This window comes from Trichomonas vaginalis, chromosome IV (assembly GCF_026262505.1).
Source record: "Trichomonas vaginalis G3 chromosome IV, whole genome shotgun sequence".
NCBI classification, from domain to species: domain Eukaryota; phylum Parabasalia; order Trichomonadida; family Trichomonadidae; genus Trichomonas; species Trichomonas vaginalis.
This window is the reverse complement of record NC_067206.1, coordinates 32,344,756-32,364,206: the sequence shown is the minus strand read 5'-3', so window position 1 is coordinate 32,364,206 and position 19,451 is coordinate 32,344,756. Positions and strand designations below refer to the sequence as shown.

The following is a 19,451-nucleotide window of genomic DNA, read 5'->3' as shown; positions in this document are numbered from 1 at the left end:
TGGTTGTTGCTGTTTGATGAAACAAATGAGTTAGTTATGTCAGTCAAGAGAACAGAAAAAGGCGTCAAAGGCGCCGAGCGCAAAGCGCTATATTGTGTTAGTGAAAACTGCACCAAGTCAATAAGATTAGGTTTGCATTATGAAGATGAGTTCGATACTGTTGAAGAAGTTTTGGATAGATATTACAAATTGCTTTAATTTACTAAAACATATTTCAAACAAAGTTTATATTCTGTTGAAAGTTTTGTATACTCGTTCGAATATTTATACTTAAACTCAACTCCTGTAGTTCCTGGTGTTTCAATGATGCGGATGTTACCTATTTTCATGAATAGTGGAGTTTGACCACAGCATTCGATTTCAGGGTCGAGATAGTCAATGACACATTGTTTCCCTGTTATTCGTGAGATAACATTTTCAAGGTCCTCCTTTGTTAGAATTATTTGGTTCTTGCTTATAAGATTTGTCAAAAGCTTCTTATCGTCTTTGAGTAAAATTGTTTGGTATAACTGAAGAAGGTAATGGTCTACGTTATCTGAAGGATTTGTTTGAACATTTGTGTAAGGGTTGTCGTTGGCTTCTCTTGAAAGAATTTGGTCCAGTGGTGGATACTCTAACTTAACATCTGATGTAGCGTTAGCGTTTGAAGCTGAGTTTAAATTCACGGCGCCATGCGCCAAGATGGGCTCTTTGAGCCCTCCCGACTTAAGTTCTGGTTCTTTTTCTTTCAAACACTCTGAACTATAGTTCTTTATGACAATATTGTTTGTCGTTCGTGAGTCAACATTTGATGTTGGTTCAATTGGAACATTAACGGCACCAGCTAAGATGGATTTGCTTCTCATTTCATATAGAATAAAAACCTTTTATATGTATGAAATGAACAATATACTCGACAAGGGTTTGAATGTAAAGCTAACGAATGAAAATATTGTTGAATTCACTGAGACAGGAGCTGTGTATAAAGATGTAGAACTACTGAACAAAAGAGCTAAGGGAAGAAGCAGGAACATGAACAAAGGGTGGAAGCCTATAAAAATTTATGTCAATGATGGCTCAGGAGGTTCAAACATAAAGTATGCAGAAAGTTATAGAGTTTATGCTCTCAAAGGTGAAAAGCCTTCATTTAAGAACAGCTATTCTAACACATATCCTCAAAAGCTAACGGATGGGGAAGTGGATGATATGAATGACAGCAAAAATATTAACAGAAATGGCGACAGAGATGCATGGAATTTGTTTACCATCAGTCAATTGAAGGTTAAACTTTAAAACAATGTTGGTCGTTCCCATGGAATATTTTTGACTTTAATGGTATTAGTCATGATATGAATCTCAAGGTATGAACGAGGAGAGATGAGAGACTTATATGCTTCCCAAATTTCTTCAAAAGGTAATGTTATACCTGACTGTTTCCAAATGAGTTCAATATCATAGCGTGAGAAACCTTGAAAGATAACGAAGTCAGTTATGAGACGTTTTATGTTTAAAGCAAGGAAACGCCATGTTTGCATAAGTATTGCTACAGTTAAGTGGTAATGTCTGACTTTAGTTATGATGTTAGCTAATGGTGAGTCAGGCTTTGACACTAAACCTTTTCCGGCGAAGTCGTCGCAAACGAGCAGAGTGTTTGAAGGATACTTTTTGAAGGGGTATTTTGAAAGTTTTGACAGAATGTAGTTTGTAAGTCGTTTCATATCGTAAACTCCTGAGTATTGACGTAAGTGGTGTTTGTCAATAATTCTTTCCATCTCCTCAGAAGTCTTTTGCATTCCTGACTGTATAAATTCAACGATGGCATAATATTTCCTCTTACGTCGAATGTAACGTTGAAGAAATTCAATGAGTTCACTGTCTGGAACTTTAACGACAGAGGCTTGAACTTTTGACATAAATGTTTTCGCTGTTGAGTCCATAGAGTCTGAAGTTGCTGATATAATGATTTGGTCATAATATGAGTCATTTCCTAAACGTTCTGTTATGAGTATATGACGAATGAGGTTAAATGTCTTACCTGAACCCATCTTTCCACAATAGAAATACACACCATTTGAACAGAACTCATAGTCCTTGTGCTGAAAGGAAGAATGAGAGAAGAGTTAAGTTTGTCTGTAGTTTCATTCATGTCTTCATCTACGTCATGTATTAAATGCTTCATTTTATCTCCATTAAAAATGCAAGTCAGAAATATTCAGAACATAGCACCGAGTCTAACTGACAAGAGTATAAAGATATACTATGAACACGTTATGATGAAACCTACCAAAATTCAAGAAAGTCAGTATACTTATGAATATCCAAGACACTGGGTAGAGTATGTAGGAGGTGAGAAAGCTATTGAAATAAGACAGGTTCGAAGTATTCCAGCAGGAAGAACAATATTATTGAAGAACTTTAATGTTTTGAGATATAATGATGAAACAAAGAAGCAAGATAGTTTTCCTGTTGCTGTGTATGTGAACCTAGACACAGGAGATGACATGAAAGTTTTTAACACAAAGCTTCAAACGGTATTGAAAGAACAACTGACTGCGGAAGGACATCCATTACCTTCAGAAGTTACCATAGCATATAATTTTGAAACAAATGCAATAGATTTTAAAATCGTCTCTGCAAAGAAGTCAGGTTTTACATTTAATGAAGCAGATGTATATTCGAATGAAAACTTCAAAGCTATTGCATGGTTAGATAATGACGATTGCTTTAAGAAAATATTTAAATACAGTGACTCAAAGATGCCAATAGATGACCTTCGTGGAATGTTACCATCGACGTTTACAGTTGAAGGCTCAGCAGGATTGCTTACAAGATTGTCAATTGGTGGCGTTTGGTCTCGTGAGAACATTGTTATAAAATCCAGTATAAGTGAATTTGCTGAAGAATCTATATTATGTCTTTCAAACTACATGTATTCGCCGCCGAAGCATTATAGTATAACAAACTTTGTCAGTAAGTTTAACATAAGACTTGTCGAACCTTCTTCAATGAAAGATGTTGTGCTACCTAAAGATGGAAAGGATGGACTCATTATTGAGATGATTTTAATTGCATATTAAATGAGCTTGTTCTTAAAGGTCGTTCATGATGAAATAACTGTTGTAGAAGATGTTAGCAATTGTTCAGATATTTTATTGAGAATAGATGAGATAAGAAAGAAGTTTATGAAGCCGCAACGCGGCGAGGACGAAGTCCATGAGAATGTTTATGTTTCATTGACTTTCTCCAGTAACGAGAACTTTTATGAGATAATATTGAAGAGAGATGATTTTAATATGGTGTAAATGGTAGCTTGGACAGCTTTAGGCGCAATGGGAACAAAAGCATTAGCATTTGAGCAAAAGCACTTGGGGCTTATGACGCAGTAAATAAAATGAGTGGAGGAAGGGTTTCGAAGACATTAGATGCAAATAAAGGGAAGATTGGAGGCTGGGTTGCAAAGAAGTTAAGATTAAATAAAATAGGGCTCATAAATAAAGCATCCAATTTGGTTGCGACTGAGTCAGAAAATGCTTTAGGAAAGGACGATGAGTTTGCAAAACACGCAAAAGACTTTAATGACCAGATGAAAGGTGAAACAATGCATTTAAATAGATTCGATGGAACTAAAGAAAATGTTTCTTCTCCACCAGTAGTTCTTCCGTATGGTCCCTATGGAATGTATGGAAATCCTTACGAAAGACCATTTGACCCATTGACTGGTGGAAGTACTGGTATCATTACGGACGAAGAAGAAAGACAGTCAAGTTGGAGACAGACGTGAAGAAAGCAACTAAAAGAAACCAAGGAAGAGAGTTATAAAGCAATGAGAACGTTTATGTTATGAGAAATTTTAACGTTAGTTTTATTTTTACTGAAAATTTTTATTTGGATGTAATGACGAAAACTATTGAGATAACAAACTACAACGGTCATGAGTTCAAGAACTTGTTCTTCGTTCCTCGTGAAATAACACTCTATCAGATACGAGGGAGAAAGGGTAAAGTTAGTTTAAGCATTTATGAAGGAATGAAGAATGGAAAGTTTATACAAGCATACGATACAAACGGTAAACGTGTTTCATTAGCTTTGTCAAAACTTACTAACATTTATTTTGACAGTGATTTTGACCTATATGAAGAAGAAAGTGAGTCAGAAGATTATGAGCTGTTATGTGAAGCACAGCAATGGGAGGAGTTGCAATACTTTTGTAAGTGAGAACGTTTATTTTTACATTAATGAAGTCGTTTGTGAAAACGTTAGTGAAGTGAAGTGGTTGGCGGCTTTGTAAATATTTAATGTTAAGTTAGTGTTGTCGTTTGTGTTGTAAAATATACGTTAATGGTTTTGTAAAGTGTCAGATTCACATATAATGGGTAAGGAGGCTCGCAGTGCCTCCGTACACAAGATATGTATACTAACTTTTTTTACTATACTGTAATAAAAAAATTAATTATAATAAATTAAATGTTTATTAAATCAAATGTTTTCTTTGCAATAATATTTTTAATGTTGAGTAAACAATGTTGGGATCAAGTGTATCATTTTTCAGACCTTTCTGAACAGCTTCAAGCATACTGATGCATTCGACTTTTTTAAATTGTGTCATTTCTTCGAAATCTCTTGTGACTTTTTTGATAACTTTAACACTTCTCTCTGAATCCAGACCTTTAATTTGCAACTTAATCAGGAATGAAGGAACAACACTGGAATATAACTCGATGACAAGTTCATCGAGTCGAAGATTTTGCCTTTCTGGGAAGTACTGGTGCTTCAAAACCTTGAAATGTGATTCCGAGATGTTGTTTGTTCCATCTCCTTCATTTCTATAGCGAAGCATCCACCTGTCAAGATGATGGCGCCACTGTCGGTCAAAGTATTCACGGGCAGCAGGTTCCTCATTTAAAATTTCTTCTAAATTGTTGTAAACTTCATCAGGATCAATTTCTTCCTCTTCAGAACCAAAGACCAATAACTTCATTAAGTTATAGAAAGTTTCGAAGTTGGAACGATCTTGAAACTTTTCAGCCTTTCTCATGACAGCGCGCAACACATGAACGCCACACCAAATGATCTGGCATAAGGGGATGGCTGTTTCAACAGCATTTGTGATTTGAGGTGCGCAGTCCATTGCAAAATAAGATGGTTCGCGATTGATGGAGCCAAAATATGCTGTGAGACAAACTTGTATATTTTCACTTGTGTCGGGCCAAACGAAAAAATACAAAAACGGAAAAATAATTGATTCCGCGAATTTGCCAGTGACGGCATAAAATGGTATGCGAGAGCGCAAGAGCTTATAAGTGGAATCAATGTGATAAGTTTGTATTTGATGTGAAAAAGCATTTGCTTCGAATGGGGCGTAATAGAAAATCATACGATCTGGCTCGTGAATAAACTCGATGAGATCATCCGGAGAATGACTCTTAACCATGTCGACAAAAATTGCAAGAGATGTAACATCATCCGCTGAGAAACGGGTATTGATTGCATGAAGGCGTTTAGAAAACTTTTTTAAAGCATCTGTAGATTGTTGAAACATTTCCGGAATGATCCCACTATCAAATGGGATATTAAGATCTTTGAAACACCTTAATTGTGCGTAAACACGGTCTTGATTTGATTCAAAATATCTTGTTAAATAAGATCTAGAAAAATATAATGTGATTTGTTTGGAAAAGAGGCAGAATGATTGTGGGTGTTAATACATTTTCGTATGTGGTACTTGTCATCGGGAAGTGTATCAACAAGGAAGCGACATGGACAATTCGGCCACTTACAATTAAATTGGATTTGATTTCTTTCTTTCCTAGTTTTATATGAATAACTACAACCTGCTTGGATTTCTTGTTGCACTCCATACTTAAGCAACTCGATACATGTGAGTTCGTGATCTTGGATCTGCATTAAAATGAAATGATTTGAAAGAATAAAGAATTTTGAATATATTGGTCTTATTTTGATAAGCTTGGTCGTGTTTTGAATAGCTTGGCCATCTAATTCAATTATGATCTTTGAAAATTAGGTGAAATAAAACTAAACATAAATGTAAAACTAGGGATATGAAATTTTGGTTGTACGCCACTTGTATGTGCCGGATACCATTGTGTCAAATTTTTTCTGAAATTAACTTTAAAAGTACTAAGTAAGATCATGAGATATAGCAATATATGTTTAAACCAACTTATATTTTGGTTGTACGCCACTTGTATGTGCCGGATACCATTGTGTCAAATTTTTTCTGAAATTAACTTTAAAAGTACTAAGTAAGATCATGAGATATAGCAATATATGTTTAAACCAACTTATATTTTGGTTGTACACCACTTGTATGTGCCGGATACCATTGTGTCAATTTTTTTCTGAAATTAACTTTAAAAGTACTAAGTAAGATCATGAGATATAGCAATATATGTTTAAACCAACTTATATTTTGGTTATACACCACTTGTATGTGCCGGATACCATTGTGTCAATTTTTTTCTGAAATTAACTTTAAAAGTACTAAGTAAGATCATTTATTTTTGCATAATATAATGCCAATATGGTTTCTTTTGATTTTATTTCATTTATAAGCAAATCAGATTTACCCAAAAACTCCACTCCATAAGCGTTCATTTGCTAAATTAAAAAGTGACAATGGGCTAGTCTGTCCCTTTCTCAAAAATGAGATAAAAAAATACGTTTGGAAAATTCATTTTTAGCATTTTAGGAATTTTCTCACTTTTCTTCCAAATTGACATCCTTATTTCATGTCAAAATGGGGCGGCGACAAATTTGCCCAGCCAGTAAAGCATTCAATTTTTTTTGCATTTTTTTAAAGCTTCTTAACTTAAATCATGGAATGTCTCAAAGACAAAAGTAGCATACAGCATGTAAAGCTAAAGAAAGATAATCATAATTAATACCTTAATTTTTAATATTACGCATTTTTAGGTGCAAAATTTAAAAACATTCTAATACAATAGAGCAGTTTCCAAAAGTAGCATACAGCATGTAAAGCTAAAGAAATATAATCATAATTAATACCTTTAAAGTTTAAAATCTTGATTTTTTTTAAAATCAAATATTTATAACTTTAATACATACAGCTTAAACCTTATACTTGTTTTCTCTTGTGAGAAAGCAATCTTACAAAGCTAACAATCCTAAAAAATAAAGAATTAAAATTTAATAATTTAATCTAACAAAATTTCTCTCTTTATCCTTTTGCACTCTTTATATGCAACTCAAATACATCATATAATATTCCTATAATACTCTTGCCTCAAACAATGACGAACAAACTGCTATTCTCATTTAATTACAGACCAAATCTATTCAAATTTCTGAATTTTTAATTTTCATTTCAATTTCAAATGGAATTAGAAGAAGAAACTATCTTTACTGTTATGGATCTTTGTAAATTTGGAGTTAAACAAGAAATACAAGCACAGTATGGATATGGTGAACGTGTCAGGAAAGAAAGATCTCAGATTTCATTCCACTGCAAATATCCAAAATGTCCTGCACATTTTAATGTTGCAATCTTGGATCAAAATAAATACAAACTAATCAAAATAGTTGAAGAACATGATCATTCCGCCCCAAATGACAAAAGTCAATATTCGTCTGTCTTTTATCGCAAATATTTAGAACATTACTTCCAAACAGATGACAATCAAAGAGCGATAGCACAGCTAAATGCATTCAAAGATCTTGAAATTCCTCTTACAGGTCCGTCCATTCCAGAGATGTACGCTCAAAAACCACGTGCAATCAAACGATTTGCAGAGAGAATACATGCTCTTCAAACTAGATATTCTCCTGACGATGTTGTGTCATTGCAAATCTTTGTTCAGACAGTACAAGAAGAATCTCCAGATGATCTCATTGCATTTGAAGTCTCAGACAATAATATGTGTTTCTATTACGCGCCTTTTGAAGGCAAAGCTTATGCGCATAGTATCAAGACATTTCATATAGACAGCACCTATAAATTGTTGCGATCAAACATTCCATTGTATGCATTTACTGGCAAAATCAAAGATTTTCACATTTTCCCTTTTTTATATTTCTTTTGTCAACCAGACACTTATCAAAACATTCAAGTTTGCGTGTGCGCCTATCTCAGATGGGTAACAATTGAGCCAGAATACATTAGCATGGACTGTGCTCCACAGATAGCTCAAGCAATAGAAGAAAGCATTCCACAAGCTCAAATACTTTGGTGCGGAGTACATGTTCTTCGTGCAATTCTTCGCAAATCAAATAAGTTTTCTTCTCAAGAAAAATTTGAACAATTCTATAATTTGATGAAGGATTTAGTCTTCAAATTAGATGCAGAACATGAGGAAGAAGCAAATGCTGCCTATGATCAAGTTCTGGAGTTGCTCGACACAGATCCAACAGCATCTCAATACTTTAACAGACAATGGCGTTACAACATATCAATATGGATTGCTCGTGACAGGCGTGAAGGCGACGCAACTAACAATATTGCCGAAGCTCATTTTAGAACACTCAAACATGACTATTTTCCTGATCGAAAAAATCTCAGAATTGATGATGTTATTATAGAAATTTATACAAAAGTGATACCATCTTTCGTTATCAAACTCAAAATTGATCAAAATCCAGCAGATGACCGTGTCATTAAGATCATGGAAAAAGCAACTAACGCAGAAATTGATGTAAAAAGACAAAGAAAAATCGAGAGTATTTCAATGCTCAATAGATTGCTCAATGCTGTTAGTGATGACTCAATAGATCCCACTAAAATATATCCTACCTTGAAAGTATTATTACAAAGAACTCATTTTATTTAATTTTGATTTTAATTTTAGATTAAATTATTAAATTTTAATTCTTTATTTTTTAGGATTGTTAGCTTTGTAAGATTGCTTTCTCACAAGAGAAAACAAGTATAAGGTTTAAGCTGTATGTATTAAAGTTATAAATATTTGATTTTAAAAAAAATCAAGATTTTAAACTTTAAAGGTATTAATTATGATTATATTTCTTTAGCTTTACATGCTGTATGCTACTTTTGGAAACTGCTCTATTGTATTAGAATGTTTTTAAATTTTGCACCTAAAAATGCGTAATATTAAAAATTAAGGTATTAATTATGATTATCTTTCTTTAGCTTTACATGCTGTATGCTACTTTTGTCTTTGAGACATTCCATGATTTAAGTTAAGAAGCTTTAAAAAAATGCAAAAAAAATTGAATGCTTTACTGGCTGGGCAAATTTTTAGTATCGATAATCTGAAATATGTTGTTTACTTAAGCCGCTCGCTTCGCTCGCGGCTTAGTTTCGTAATTTCATACAATCTTTTTTCGAATTTGTTCTTTTTGTCAACCGCGAGCGAAGCGAGTGGCTTTTTATTTTTTAAAAATTTTTTTTTCTTTCTTACTTTTTTTCCCTTACTTACAAATTTGATAGTAACTTACCAAATCTCTCTATCATATAATAATAAATTAATCCATTTTTTGTTTCAAATCTAACACTTTACATTTCTGACATGTAAACCTGTCACTTTTCACTTCACCTCACTGGGCAAGTTTGTGCCCCCTCTGTCAAAATCACCTGATAAAACGTGAAGAGTTTTCACTGAATCTTTCTGGATTTTGTTTTTATCGAGTATATCATCAAGAGAATTACCTTCGTATTCGATGTCATTGATTGCTATTTTCAATGACAAACAACAAACGTATAAAAAGCTCAACATGAATAAAAAAAATGAACTTTGGAGGTTAAACTTTTCGGATCAATGATCAGAAAACAAAACACATTTTAACACAGTACATTTGAGGTATTCTTTTAAATATTCATTTTTTATCTAAAATTAAAATCTATAGTTCCGATCAATTCTCAGAAAAATTTTTAAAAGCGATATCGCAAAAAATAAATATTTTCCAAAATTGAATGGTCGATTATTCAATTTCAGATAAAAAATGAATATTTTTTTAAAAAAAAATGGGAAAATTACATACAAAAATAAACTTTATAACAAACAAAAAATAAAAAAAAATCTATATTTGGTAAAAAAGAATATAAGCATTTGGTCCAAAAGCATCACCAGGACGTGCAGGAGATGCTTTCATATCATTAAACAAGTACCATTTGTTCTGCTCTTGATCAAGCGTAACAGAAATGTAATGGCCATAATCCAAAGTTCCATCATGATAAATTGTTGAAACAAGATGCATCGGAGAGGCTCCTCGGAAGAGTCTTGATAAATCTAGGTTTGGTGGATAATTAATGATCTTATTATTCTTCCTTTCATTGGATTCGAAACGAGATAATTGGATTATTAAAATTGGTGGCAGTTTTTCAATGAAAGTTTGACGAACAGCTTGAACTCTCGACTTGCATGAACTGCAGAACCACATATTTTCTTTGTCTAGTGTTTCTGGCTTGCAATATGATTCAAATATCTCGTCTAAAGAGTTTCCCTGGAGAGGGAGTGGCAAAATCATAAAATCTTCCTTTAAATCTTCGTAATAACCACAGTTTGAACACTTAATAACCGTCTTTGTTTGGCCAAAGAAAAGATCTGATATAATTGACTTATTATCGATAGAAATATCCTCATGGATGCCTATTAGAATCGCACTTAATGCTTCCTGCGCATCGTGTTCTGCGAAATTTGCTAAAGATTTGTGTTTTGAAATTATAACGTTTCTGAAATCACGTGGATTAACAGGAGTATCTTCTTTAGCCATCATGTTAAGTAGGTTTTTGAACTCCATGGCTATGCCACAGTTGTTTTTCTTGCCTTGGTTATTTGCAACAGCCAAATCGAAAGTAGGTGATAAAATATAGTTGTACAATGGTCTAAGATGTGCAATACATTGTATGGCTGAGTTTAAAAAGCAAGTGTTTCCTAGATTTAGCAGACCAATTGGCATAGGAGTAAATGTGTGAATTGGTAATGTCGAACATACGAAAGTAAGATTTTGATTCGCCTTTGGTTTGAAGTTTAATGGTAGCGTTGCTAACAAAGATGAGTGAGCATTTCGTAAATGCTTTGTTAAACGAACCAGATTACCATGGTTTCTTACGTAATCACCAATTTTCTCATTTTCATCTATCTTTTCTCGTAATTTATTTGCGAAAATGAAATCTTGTGGATTTACTAATAAACTCTTGCATAAATGAGGCTTTAGATCAGCGAAAATCCAATCAGGATCAACTGTTTTTGTAACACATGCATGGCTTTCAGGCTGGATACGTAAAATTATTGGCTCTAAAATTATACAACTATCGAGAGTTCTCGGATGAATGGAGTATTTCCTAATGATTTCAGGACCTCCTTTAAAGATGGAAATTAAGTATCTGAAGGTTTCAACAGGAATTGCGTTATAATCGACTTTATAGACAATATTTGGTTTTAATGTGTTCCCTGATAGTAATTCGTAGTTAGTAATTGGACCAGGAATAGGAACATTGGAATTTTTGATGAAACGAATTAACGATTTGTACCAATTATGTTCTACTATTGCTATATCATAGCTCTTACCTGTTTTTGGAAGAGGTCCAAACTCTTCACGTCGACGATATAGTTCTACGCGAAGGGCATCAATTGAAAACGTCATTTTTTATCTTTTTGAAGATTTGAGTTTTCTTTTCAAAATAAAAAATTTTGTAAGCAGAATTCAATTGAATGTAAACATTTTATGTTTTTGTTTCCGACTAGAGCATCCTAATGACATCATATACATTTTTCTTAATTTGCCAGAAAGGTACATTCACTATTTTTGACAAAATTTTAAATTTTCATGGGGTTGTAAATCTTATAATAACTAGATGAATAAGGAATGAATCCCAGTATAATGTGCATCATTATATTAAACACTATATGTAAGGCTAATGATTCTATTAACACTTATGAAGATCTATAGTATTTGAGCAGATAAATTTGATAATTTCCAAAACTCTTATATTTCAAAATTAAAGTGTGCGAATGCATTTAAATGAGAGCAAAAAGAGATTGATGCTGTTAAAACTAGGTGTTAATTTGCAATTATTTCGCATCACAAGAACTACCCAGTAAATTCGGCTATCTTTCTTTGCAATTATTCTCCATTATACCTATAATATAATGGTTAGGGTTTGAAGAAAAGTTACTAGAGAATTATTGACTTTTGAAATAATGCAGAATTTTACTTGAAGAAATCATTAATTTATGAGTTCCAAATTGCTAAGCATGACGAAGGATCATTAAATTTGCTACAATTAAATACACTTATTGCAGAATTAAGATTTTTGAAATTAAAAGTTTGAAATATTGCCTTTTTGAATAAAAATTTAAATTTTATTATATAATCATGATAATATCTTATAGAAATTAAAAGAAAATATTTTAAACCATTCAAATATTTTGAATGTCTTATCAATTTAAAATATTAAAAGATAGCTTGATTTTATCATCATTAGTTGTTATCAAAGTTTTCTTCTTTTGATGAACAACAGTAAATGATTTGTTAATTACTTGTCTTCCTTTTTCGCAGCAAAATCGAAAGTTATGATGATAATCTTGCTCTCAATTTTGAAACTCTCTGATTTACAAGTAAGCATTCCTTTGGAAAAGCAGTCCTATTCTGTTTTCAAGATATTTTAAAGCCTCAATTTCATACAATGCGCAGATCTATTCGAAATTGCAAGAACTCTCAAGAAAAATGCTGCAGCAAAGAAGATTCCATAGTTTCTAGCATCAAAAATTTACAACCTTAATACAACAGTTAAAGAGAAGCTCGAAAAGAAAATATTTAACCATAAAGCTGGAAACCATTCGATATCTACTATTGGATCTAATAAAAAGTTAATTATAACATATTTTACATGCTATTTGCTGACTCTGTTCCATTATATTACCATATATATCTTTTTGAAATCTAAAATATTTTTACGATTTTAACCATGTGTTGTTGAAACCATATATCAATCTTAGCTAAAGTATAGTTTATGAGTCTGTCACCATCTAACGTATGAATTTTCAAAAATGTCAAATATGTTCATTTTTTCTGTAGATTCAGCCATAATTTCACGTTGTTATACTATTCAACTATTATTTAATATTTTTATCGATTTAAATATATGATGAGATGCTTAGTTCTCCTGGAAATCGATTTTTAATCGCAATTTTAACTTTCCAAAAAAAATTCAAAAATAAAAATCCCTCTCAATTTTCTAAGTTTTATAACTCGCCAAATCTCTAGCCAAATTTTTTTGGCCCGTATAAATATTGTTAGGCACTATATAGGGATGCTATTTATCCTATTTTCATCCCATTTTACTGTTATCGCCTAGTGAATGTACCTTTTTTGCCAGATAAGGAAATGGCGAATCAATTATTTTTCTCGTTTCGCTCGATGTAAAATATCTATGTTGAATGCATCATTACTAGCAGCATTTGATACTCTATTGATTCATGAAAAGTAAATGGTCTCAAAGTATATTGTAAATTTAGAAGAATATTATGATTTTCATTTCCATGAACATTCTAAACTGATTGACAAGAGTTTTTGATTTGCATGATATTCGCTTAGCATTATTCCTTTCCTCATGTTCCTAAATCTAATAAATACTCTTATCTCATTCCTTCATTGTCAAATTTACAAGTTATTGCTGAGGACAGTTTCATCTATTACCAAAAACATGTAGCAATTCAATACAAGGTGCGCCATTCTTCAATTTTATATCTAATTCTCTTAATATGAAATAATTTTGAAAAACCTGTATAAATTTCAAACCCATATTTACCCTACTACGAGAATATAATACATCAAAGCTTGTTGAAATGTTTACGCAGATCTATTGTCGATATCAAGTTCTTGACAAAACACGTTTCTGAAAAATCTTCTTTTGAAAGTTTGTTATAAAATTTTTTTTCAGACTTTTTCAACGCAAAAATCTTTATTTACCCAGCAACAACTACCTGCATGGCATCCCATGCTCACGCCAGCAAGGATGATAGTGACTCTTGGAGTTATTGCTATCATTTCATTTATTTGCGGCCCGTTATTTTTAGTTTTAACTATAGACGTACCGCTTTTCGAAAAAAGATATGATGACGCATGCACAATCGGAAATGTATGCAATATCAACTTTCAAATAGAAGCGAAAATCAGAGGCGATATTCGAATTAAATATAAATTAACAAATTTTCATCAAAATCATAATCAGTTTATGAAATCAAGAAATATAGATCAATTACGAGGAAAATACGTTGATTTCTCAGACATGTATGAATGCAAACCTTTAAGATCAAGAGATGATTCGGAGTCAGAATCAGATTGGATACTTCCATGCGGTCTATCTGCAGTTTCAATCTTTAACGATACATTTACTATTAAATCAGAAGATCCTGGTTTCTCAGAAACAGGAATTACAGATCAATACGAAGTCGATTCAATATATAAACCACTAAATAGTAAATATGCTACAGGAAACAAATGGCTAGAAAATAATACGTTATTTCCTGGTGCTCAGACAAACGAACATTTTATTGAATGGATGAGAGCTTCAGCTACTCCAACGATTGTCAAAACTTATTCAATATGTAGAAGTTGTGAGCTTCAGACAGGAAATTTCACAATACAAATCAAAAATAATTATCCGGCTTCTTTTTTTGACGGAAAGAAATATATTATATTAGAAAAGGACTCATTATTAGGCTTAAAGAACACATTTCTTGGCATTCTATTTGTTGTTATTGCCATTTTCTGCACAATTTGCCTAATTTTAATACTTTTATTGAAAATATTTTATCCAAGAAAGCTCGGAGATCAAGCAATTATAAATGAGATGATTGAACGCAACAAAGCTTTAGCTTTTCCACATTAATTCCAAATAATGTTAATATTGGAGAAGAAAAGATCTTTATCCATAGAATATTCTAAGATACAATCATCTAACTGTTTTAACCATCTAACTTATCTTCTTAATGCTTTATTTTAGAGAATTTGGAGTATTATGTCTAATATCTAGATTTTTAATAGAAGTTCCGTTTGAATCATACATACATGCTACGTCACATACTCCATTAGTTTATTATTTTATATATTATTTGTTTTTTATAAATTTTTTATCATGAATTTTATCAATTTAATTTTTTTTTTATTTTATTGAGAATCTATAGGCACATTTTAATAACTGTGGAACATAATTTATTCGTTACATCTCTCAAAACTCATTAAGACAGATTTAGTTTTCAAATAAATTTCAACAGAGATATTTTAATTAAAATATCATATTTCACTATTTGTGATATAAATGTATGCACAAATGACAAAGTGTTTGCATTGGAAATTGTGTTTCAATTAAAAAATTATGATGAATTATATTTGTTATTAAATAAAATATATCATATCCGAAGATAGTTTTAAAATACAAACATATAATATAATACAAAATAAGTTATTTGAGGAGTTCGGTGAAATCAATGATATCCATTGATAAATCATCAGTTTTTTCTTCAACTCTGTCTTCTTTCAAGCTTGCAAACCTCTCCCTGATGCAGGCAACAGGATCCTCGGGTTTATAAAGTATGACGTATTCGAAAATGTCTTCAATCAAAGCTCTGAGTTGAGGTTTCTTTTCGATGTAGTTGTAACATTCTTCTCTGTTTAATGAAGAGTCAACTTTAAACAAGAAAGGACCAAGAGGTATAGGAGGTGCTGATGCTGATCTCTTGCGTGATTTGGAGCCAAATGTCCATCTAGGCTGTGATTTTGAAACTTGTTTTGGTGTATAATGGCCGGGACCTGGTCGTGCCTGAAGCTCTTTGAGCCAATCATCTCTATTGGATATACCATGCATTGAGAATACAGGAGATCGCTCTAAATCAGCACGTTGTGGATTATATGATCCAGGTCCTGGAGTAGAATCGAAAGTAGTACGAGTTTCGTAACGGCTTGCAATTTTGTGAGTTTTCGGTGAAAGAGAGCTTGGCGGAACATAGCTTGGACCAGGAGAATCGATGTAATCATAAAAAGATTTTCCTGTTTTTGGTGCAATGGAACATGCACGCATCTGCGGGAAGGATCTAGTATTGACAAGCTCTACATTTGCAGTGGGAGATGGCGGCTCTCTGAACTTAACGCATCGAGGAATTGTAACTTGCTGAGGAGTATCTCTTAATGGTGGTATTTCATAAGCACCAGGTCCTGGAGTTGCTGGTGGAACTGGTGGCTCTGGTCTGCTACATCCAATTGCAATTTTTGGTGCATCTTTTCCAAAATTACTGAAAGTGCCATTGAAAAAGCATTCACGTGGGCGAAATGTGTATGCTGACTTAGGTCTACGCGTGCTTTCTTTAGCACTTTTTAAAATTCTATCTGTATCTGGCGTTTCTGGTTGATTTTTTACAGTTTCTGGCTGTGTTTTTGCAAAAACGGCACTTGATCGCATAGATTGAGGTGTGGATCTAAAGCCTGCTTCTGATTTTGAACGAATAAAAGGATCATTATTGATATTCATTGAAACACAAAAAGATAAAAAAATTAAAAATTACGATGTATAAAAATTTATAGAGAAAAAACGGATACAAGACAAATCAACAAATGTAGACGCCTCTATCTAATAGAGTTCCGGTTTTGCCATACAATGATACTCTTATCTTGAGTTTTTGAAAAACTGTGACATAATTTCTTCCTTTCCAATTCACGTCGAAGCACAAGCAACTTAAAATATCAAATAGTTCCTACTAGGTATGCATATAAAGTACTCACAAAATCTAGATTGAGAGGCGGTCAATGACTTTTGAGGGGAAATTAACGCATGGAATTTAATATTATTTAGGTTGATATTCTTGCTTATTATTTCAGAAAAAAATCTTAAAAATTTCAATATGAAAATTGAAAGCAATTCAAAAAATTGCTAACATGTAAATTTTAATATCCTATGCATAATTTCATATTTTGAACATTTTTTATTTTTGTTTAAAACTTAAAATTTTGCGAATTTAATATAATTTATAAAATATAATACGTATATATTTAAAATACACTAAATTCAATTGTTAATTGGAGTTTTTGGGAATGAATTTTATCAAAACATGCCTGAATCCGAAAATTTGAAAGAACGAATTACACAATCATATATGTAGAATTCAAAATACAAACTTAAAGATTGTATACGTTTAAAATTATTCAGATTGTGTTTGATTTCCACTCATTCTGTTTCTTTTGAACTCTAACACTAACATTTCATGATGATTACATGATCCATTTATACATGGTTGAATTGTTCCAGATTCTACCAGAAAATCAATCCAAATTTCTCAATGCATTCATGTTGATTGGACAAAATTTAAAATTTATCAGCCTGTTTCCAGAGAAACTCATATATTCCCTAATGAAATGTAATTTTTGCTACATTTATTTCAATCAAATTTCAAAAAATTGACTGCAGAGCTTGAAAAGGTGATGAATCATGTTGTTATTAGATGTACATATTAGATTTACTATTTCCAAAAAAATGCTCAAATTTGAATAGTTTTTAGAAAATTTGGAATTACACTCCTTACATTATATATAATTAAATGTTTAAATTTTATTTATTTTTCCCTTTTAATTTTATAACGTGCTCTATCAAAACTAACCTCTCAATTGAAGGCCACAAAATCTAAGTAGTGAGGGTACACAAATTTTGTATGGAGTACGGTTCAATTTTTGAGAGCCTCACTACTTAAATTTTGTGACTATCTTATTTCACTCAAATATGTTTACATTCTATTGTTTTGTTACGGTCTCAAATAAATATTGTTTTATAATTCTAGGGATAATTGGAGATGTAATAGTTCTATAATTGAAAATGGTATAGAAGTATTTGCTCATAAACAAGGATTTATAAATGTTACACAATTGTTCTGGACCTTTCTGGTGCGTTATTAATGTATAATGAAGCTATTGAGATTCAAGAAACAATGCCGTCAACAATCAATCAGATTGTAATATTAAGTATTATCTTCAAATCATATTATCATATTACATACAAAGGGTTTTTGTATTTAAACCAAATTTTTAAGTAAATAAACTGAAATTAAAAAGATTATTGGAATATCAAACTGATTTCTTTATATAAAAGGAATAACAAACAAAATTTTACAATGCCTATTCATCTAGAACAAATGTAGACATTTGTCCACTGTGAAATCTATTTCTAATCATTGGCATATTATTACTCCCTACCATTAGATTCATCTTGAAAATATTAATGGCTTTTGACTGTGGTTCAAAGGAAGATCTATTTCTTGGCAAAGTTCTTCTGTTGGCTCTTCCTTTTGGTGATAAAACATCTTGAATTGAGTTACTCTCTGAAATAGTCTGTTCAATAGACTCTTTTTCGAATAATCTCATTTCAAGAATCTCTTGGGCTGTTGGTCTTTCGTTAGGTTCTATATTGAGCATACTCGTAATTAATTCAGCAACTTCAGGAGGAGTATTTGACCTAAGTTTAAAGGTAGCTGTGCAGATTCTGTTTTTGAGCACGTTAATATTATCGCTCCTCCATGGAGTAGTTCCATTTATCAAATATGCAAATAAAACACCCAACGACCAAATATCGGCTTGTATAGGATTATGCGGTTTCTTCAGAATAACTTCTGGAGCTTCGTAAAGGAAAGAACCGGAAAATGTTGAAACAACGTTGTTTGCTCCGAGGATTGAGATTCCAAAATCAGATAATTTGATACGGCCCATGGAATCTACGAGGATATTTCCTGGTTTGATATCACGATGAGCAATGTTTTTGGAATGTACAAATGCCAAAGCTGACAATATCTGTCTGCCATAGCATATAAATTGCTGTAAAGTTAAGCCATCTTCTCCTACGGAGTCCTGCAAGGAACCAAGCTGACAGTATTCAAGAATTACAAAGAAATTATTACCCTCGGTAAAATGATCGTAAAGTCGAATGATGTTTTGATGAGAGAGGTTCATGAGTGCTTTAATTTCCGCATCGAGCGGATCGACATCTCCTGTGTGCGGCTTTTCTAAATCAATCGGAGTGACTTTTGCTACGTAGTTTTGATGATAAACTTCACTTTCAACAAGATATACTGTTGAGAAACCTCCCTTACCAATCGCTTTCTTAAAAATATAAGAGTGGATGGTTTGTGGAAACGAGGTTATCATATATATTAAATTGAATACTTAAAGCTCGCCTTTCAAATTTTTTGAATTCATTATTTATTAATCAAACAATTTAAGTATTTAGAAAAATCACACTAATTGTGCCATGAGTTTTTATACGAAGTTTTCGAATTGAATTTTTTATTGAATTTTTTGTTTAGTCGGAGTATATATGCTCCACTGTAAATTATGCATAAAAATATACTATTAATTTTTTGTTTAGCAGAAAAAGTGTCATTTTTCTTAAACTATCGAACTTTTATAAATTTGAAAATGAGGTTCCTCAAAAGGAATTAAAATAATCTGAACAATTTCACTAAAATAGATCAGGAAATATGACGGTGCATGTGATA

General features: G+C 32.1%; 8 protein-coding genes and 2 pseudogenes across 10 annotated transcripts, besides 7 other annotated features; 4 read left to right on the top strand and 6 right to left on the bottom strand.

Annotated features, from left to right (window-relative positions):
• Positions 1 to 4,381: part of a mobile genetic element that runs on past the window's edge.
• On the bottom strand, positions 195 to 845 carry TVAGG3_0207890 (uncharacterized protein; the record flags this gene model as incomplete). The annotated part of the gene is made up of 1 exon (XM_051226537.1): positions 195 to 845. One exon carries the CDS (start codon positions 843 to 845, stop codon positions 195 to 197), a length of 651 nt encoding a protein of 216 aa, XP_051111523.1.
• Positions 1,527 to 2,158, bottom strand: TVAGG3_0207880 (annotated as a pseudogene). The gene has a single exon. A coding segment is annotated over exon 1 (632 nt).
• Positions 2,277 to 3,056, top strand: TVAGG3_0207870 (uncharacterized protein; the record flags this gene model as incomplete). The annotated part of the gene is made up of 1 exon (XM_051226536.1): positions 2,277 to 3,056. A coding segment is annotated over one exon (780 nt), but the record flags the coding sequence as incomplete, so codon positions are not given.
• Positions 3,827 to 4,381: a terminal%2Cinverted (terminal inverted repeat of Maverick-1B transposon ID:TVAGG3_0207860).
• Positions 4,382 to 4,399: 18 nt separating this feature from the next.
• Positions 4,400 to 6,638: a mobile genetic element.
• Positions 4,907 to 5,518, bottom strand: TVAGG3_0207850 (MULE transposase domain-containing protein; the record flags this gene model as incomplete). Its single annotated transcript, XM_001294345.1, has 1 exon — positions 4,907 to 5,518. A coding segment is annotated over one exon (612 nt), but the record flags the coding sequence as incomplete, so codon positions are not given.
• Positions 6,601 to 6,638: a terminal%2Cinverted (terminal inverted repeat of MuDR-5_TvMULE4 transposon ID:TVAGG3_0207840).
• Positions 6,639 to 6,738: 100 nt separating this feature from the next.
• Positions 6,739 to 6,761: a terminal%2Cinverted (terminal inverted repeat of MuDR-5/MuDR-6/MuDR-7_TvMULE4 transposon ID:TVAGG3_0207810).
• Positions 6,739 to 9,533: a mobile genetic element.
• Positions 7,335 to 7,742, top strand: TVAGG3_0207830 (MULE transposase domain-containing protein; the record flags this gene model as incomplete). The annotated part of the gene is made up of 1 exon (XM_001302682.2): positions 7,335 to 7,742. A coding segment is annotated over one exon (408 nt), but the record flags the coding sequence as incomplete, so codon positions are not given.
• On the top strand, positions 8,296 to 8,783 carry TVAGG3_0207820 (annotated as a pseudogene). The gene has a single exon. A coding segment is annotated over exon 1 (488 nt).
• Positions 9,534 to 9,993: 460 nt separating the features above from the next.
• TVAGG3_0207800 (ubiquitinyl hydrolase protein) lies at positions 9,994 to 11,662 on the bottom strand (the record flags this gene model as incomplete). The annotated part of the gene is made up of 1 exon (XM_001302680.1): positions 9,994 to 11,559. One exon carries the CDS (start codon positions 11,557 to 11,559, stop codon positions 9,994 to 9,996), a length of 1,566 nt encoding a protein of 521 aa, XP_001302681.1.
• Positions 11,663 to 11,702: 40 nt separating this feature from the next.
• Positions 11,703 to 13,289: a mobile genetic element.
• A 626-nt stretch (positions 13,290 to 13,915) lies between these two features.
• TVAGG3_0207780 (aminophospholipid transmembrane transporter protein) lies at positions 13,916 to 14,809 on the top strand (the record flags this gene model as incomplete). Its single annotated transcript, XM_001302679.1, has 1 exon — positions 13,916 to 14,809. The coding sequence occupies one exon, from the start codon at positions 13,916 to 13,918 to the stop codon at positions 14,807 to 14,809; it is 894 nt and encodes a 297-aa protein (XP_001302680.1).
• A 489-nt stretch (positions 14,810 to 15,298) lies between these two features.
• On the bottom strand, positions 15,299 to 16,450 carry TVAGG3_0207770 (sperm-tail PG-rich repeat-containing protein; the record flags this gene model as incomplete). Its single annotated transcript, XM_001302678.2, has 1 exon — positions 15,383 to 16,444. The coding sequence occupies one exon, from the start codon at positions 16,442 to 16,444 to the stop codon at positions 15,383 to 15,385; it is 1,062 nt and encodes a 353-aa protein (XP_001302679.1).
• A 1,090-nt stretch (positions 16,451 to 17,540) lies between these two features.
• TVAGG3_0207760 (protein serine/threonine kinase protein) lies at positions 17,541 to 19,101 on the bottom strand (the record flags this gene model as incomplete). Its single annotated transcript, XM_001302677.2, has 1 exon — positions 18,079 to 19,101. One exon carries the CDS (start codon positions 19,099 to 19,101, stop codon positions 18,079 to 18,081), a length of 1,023 nt encoding a protein of 340 aa, XP_001302678.1.
• Positions 19,102 to 19,451: the final 350 nt, after the last annotated feature.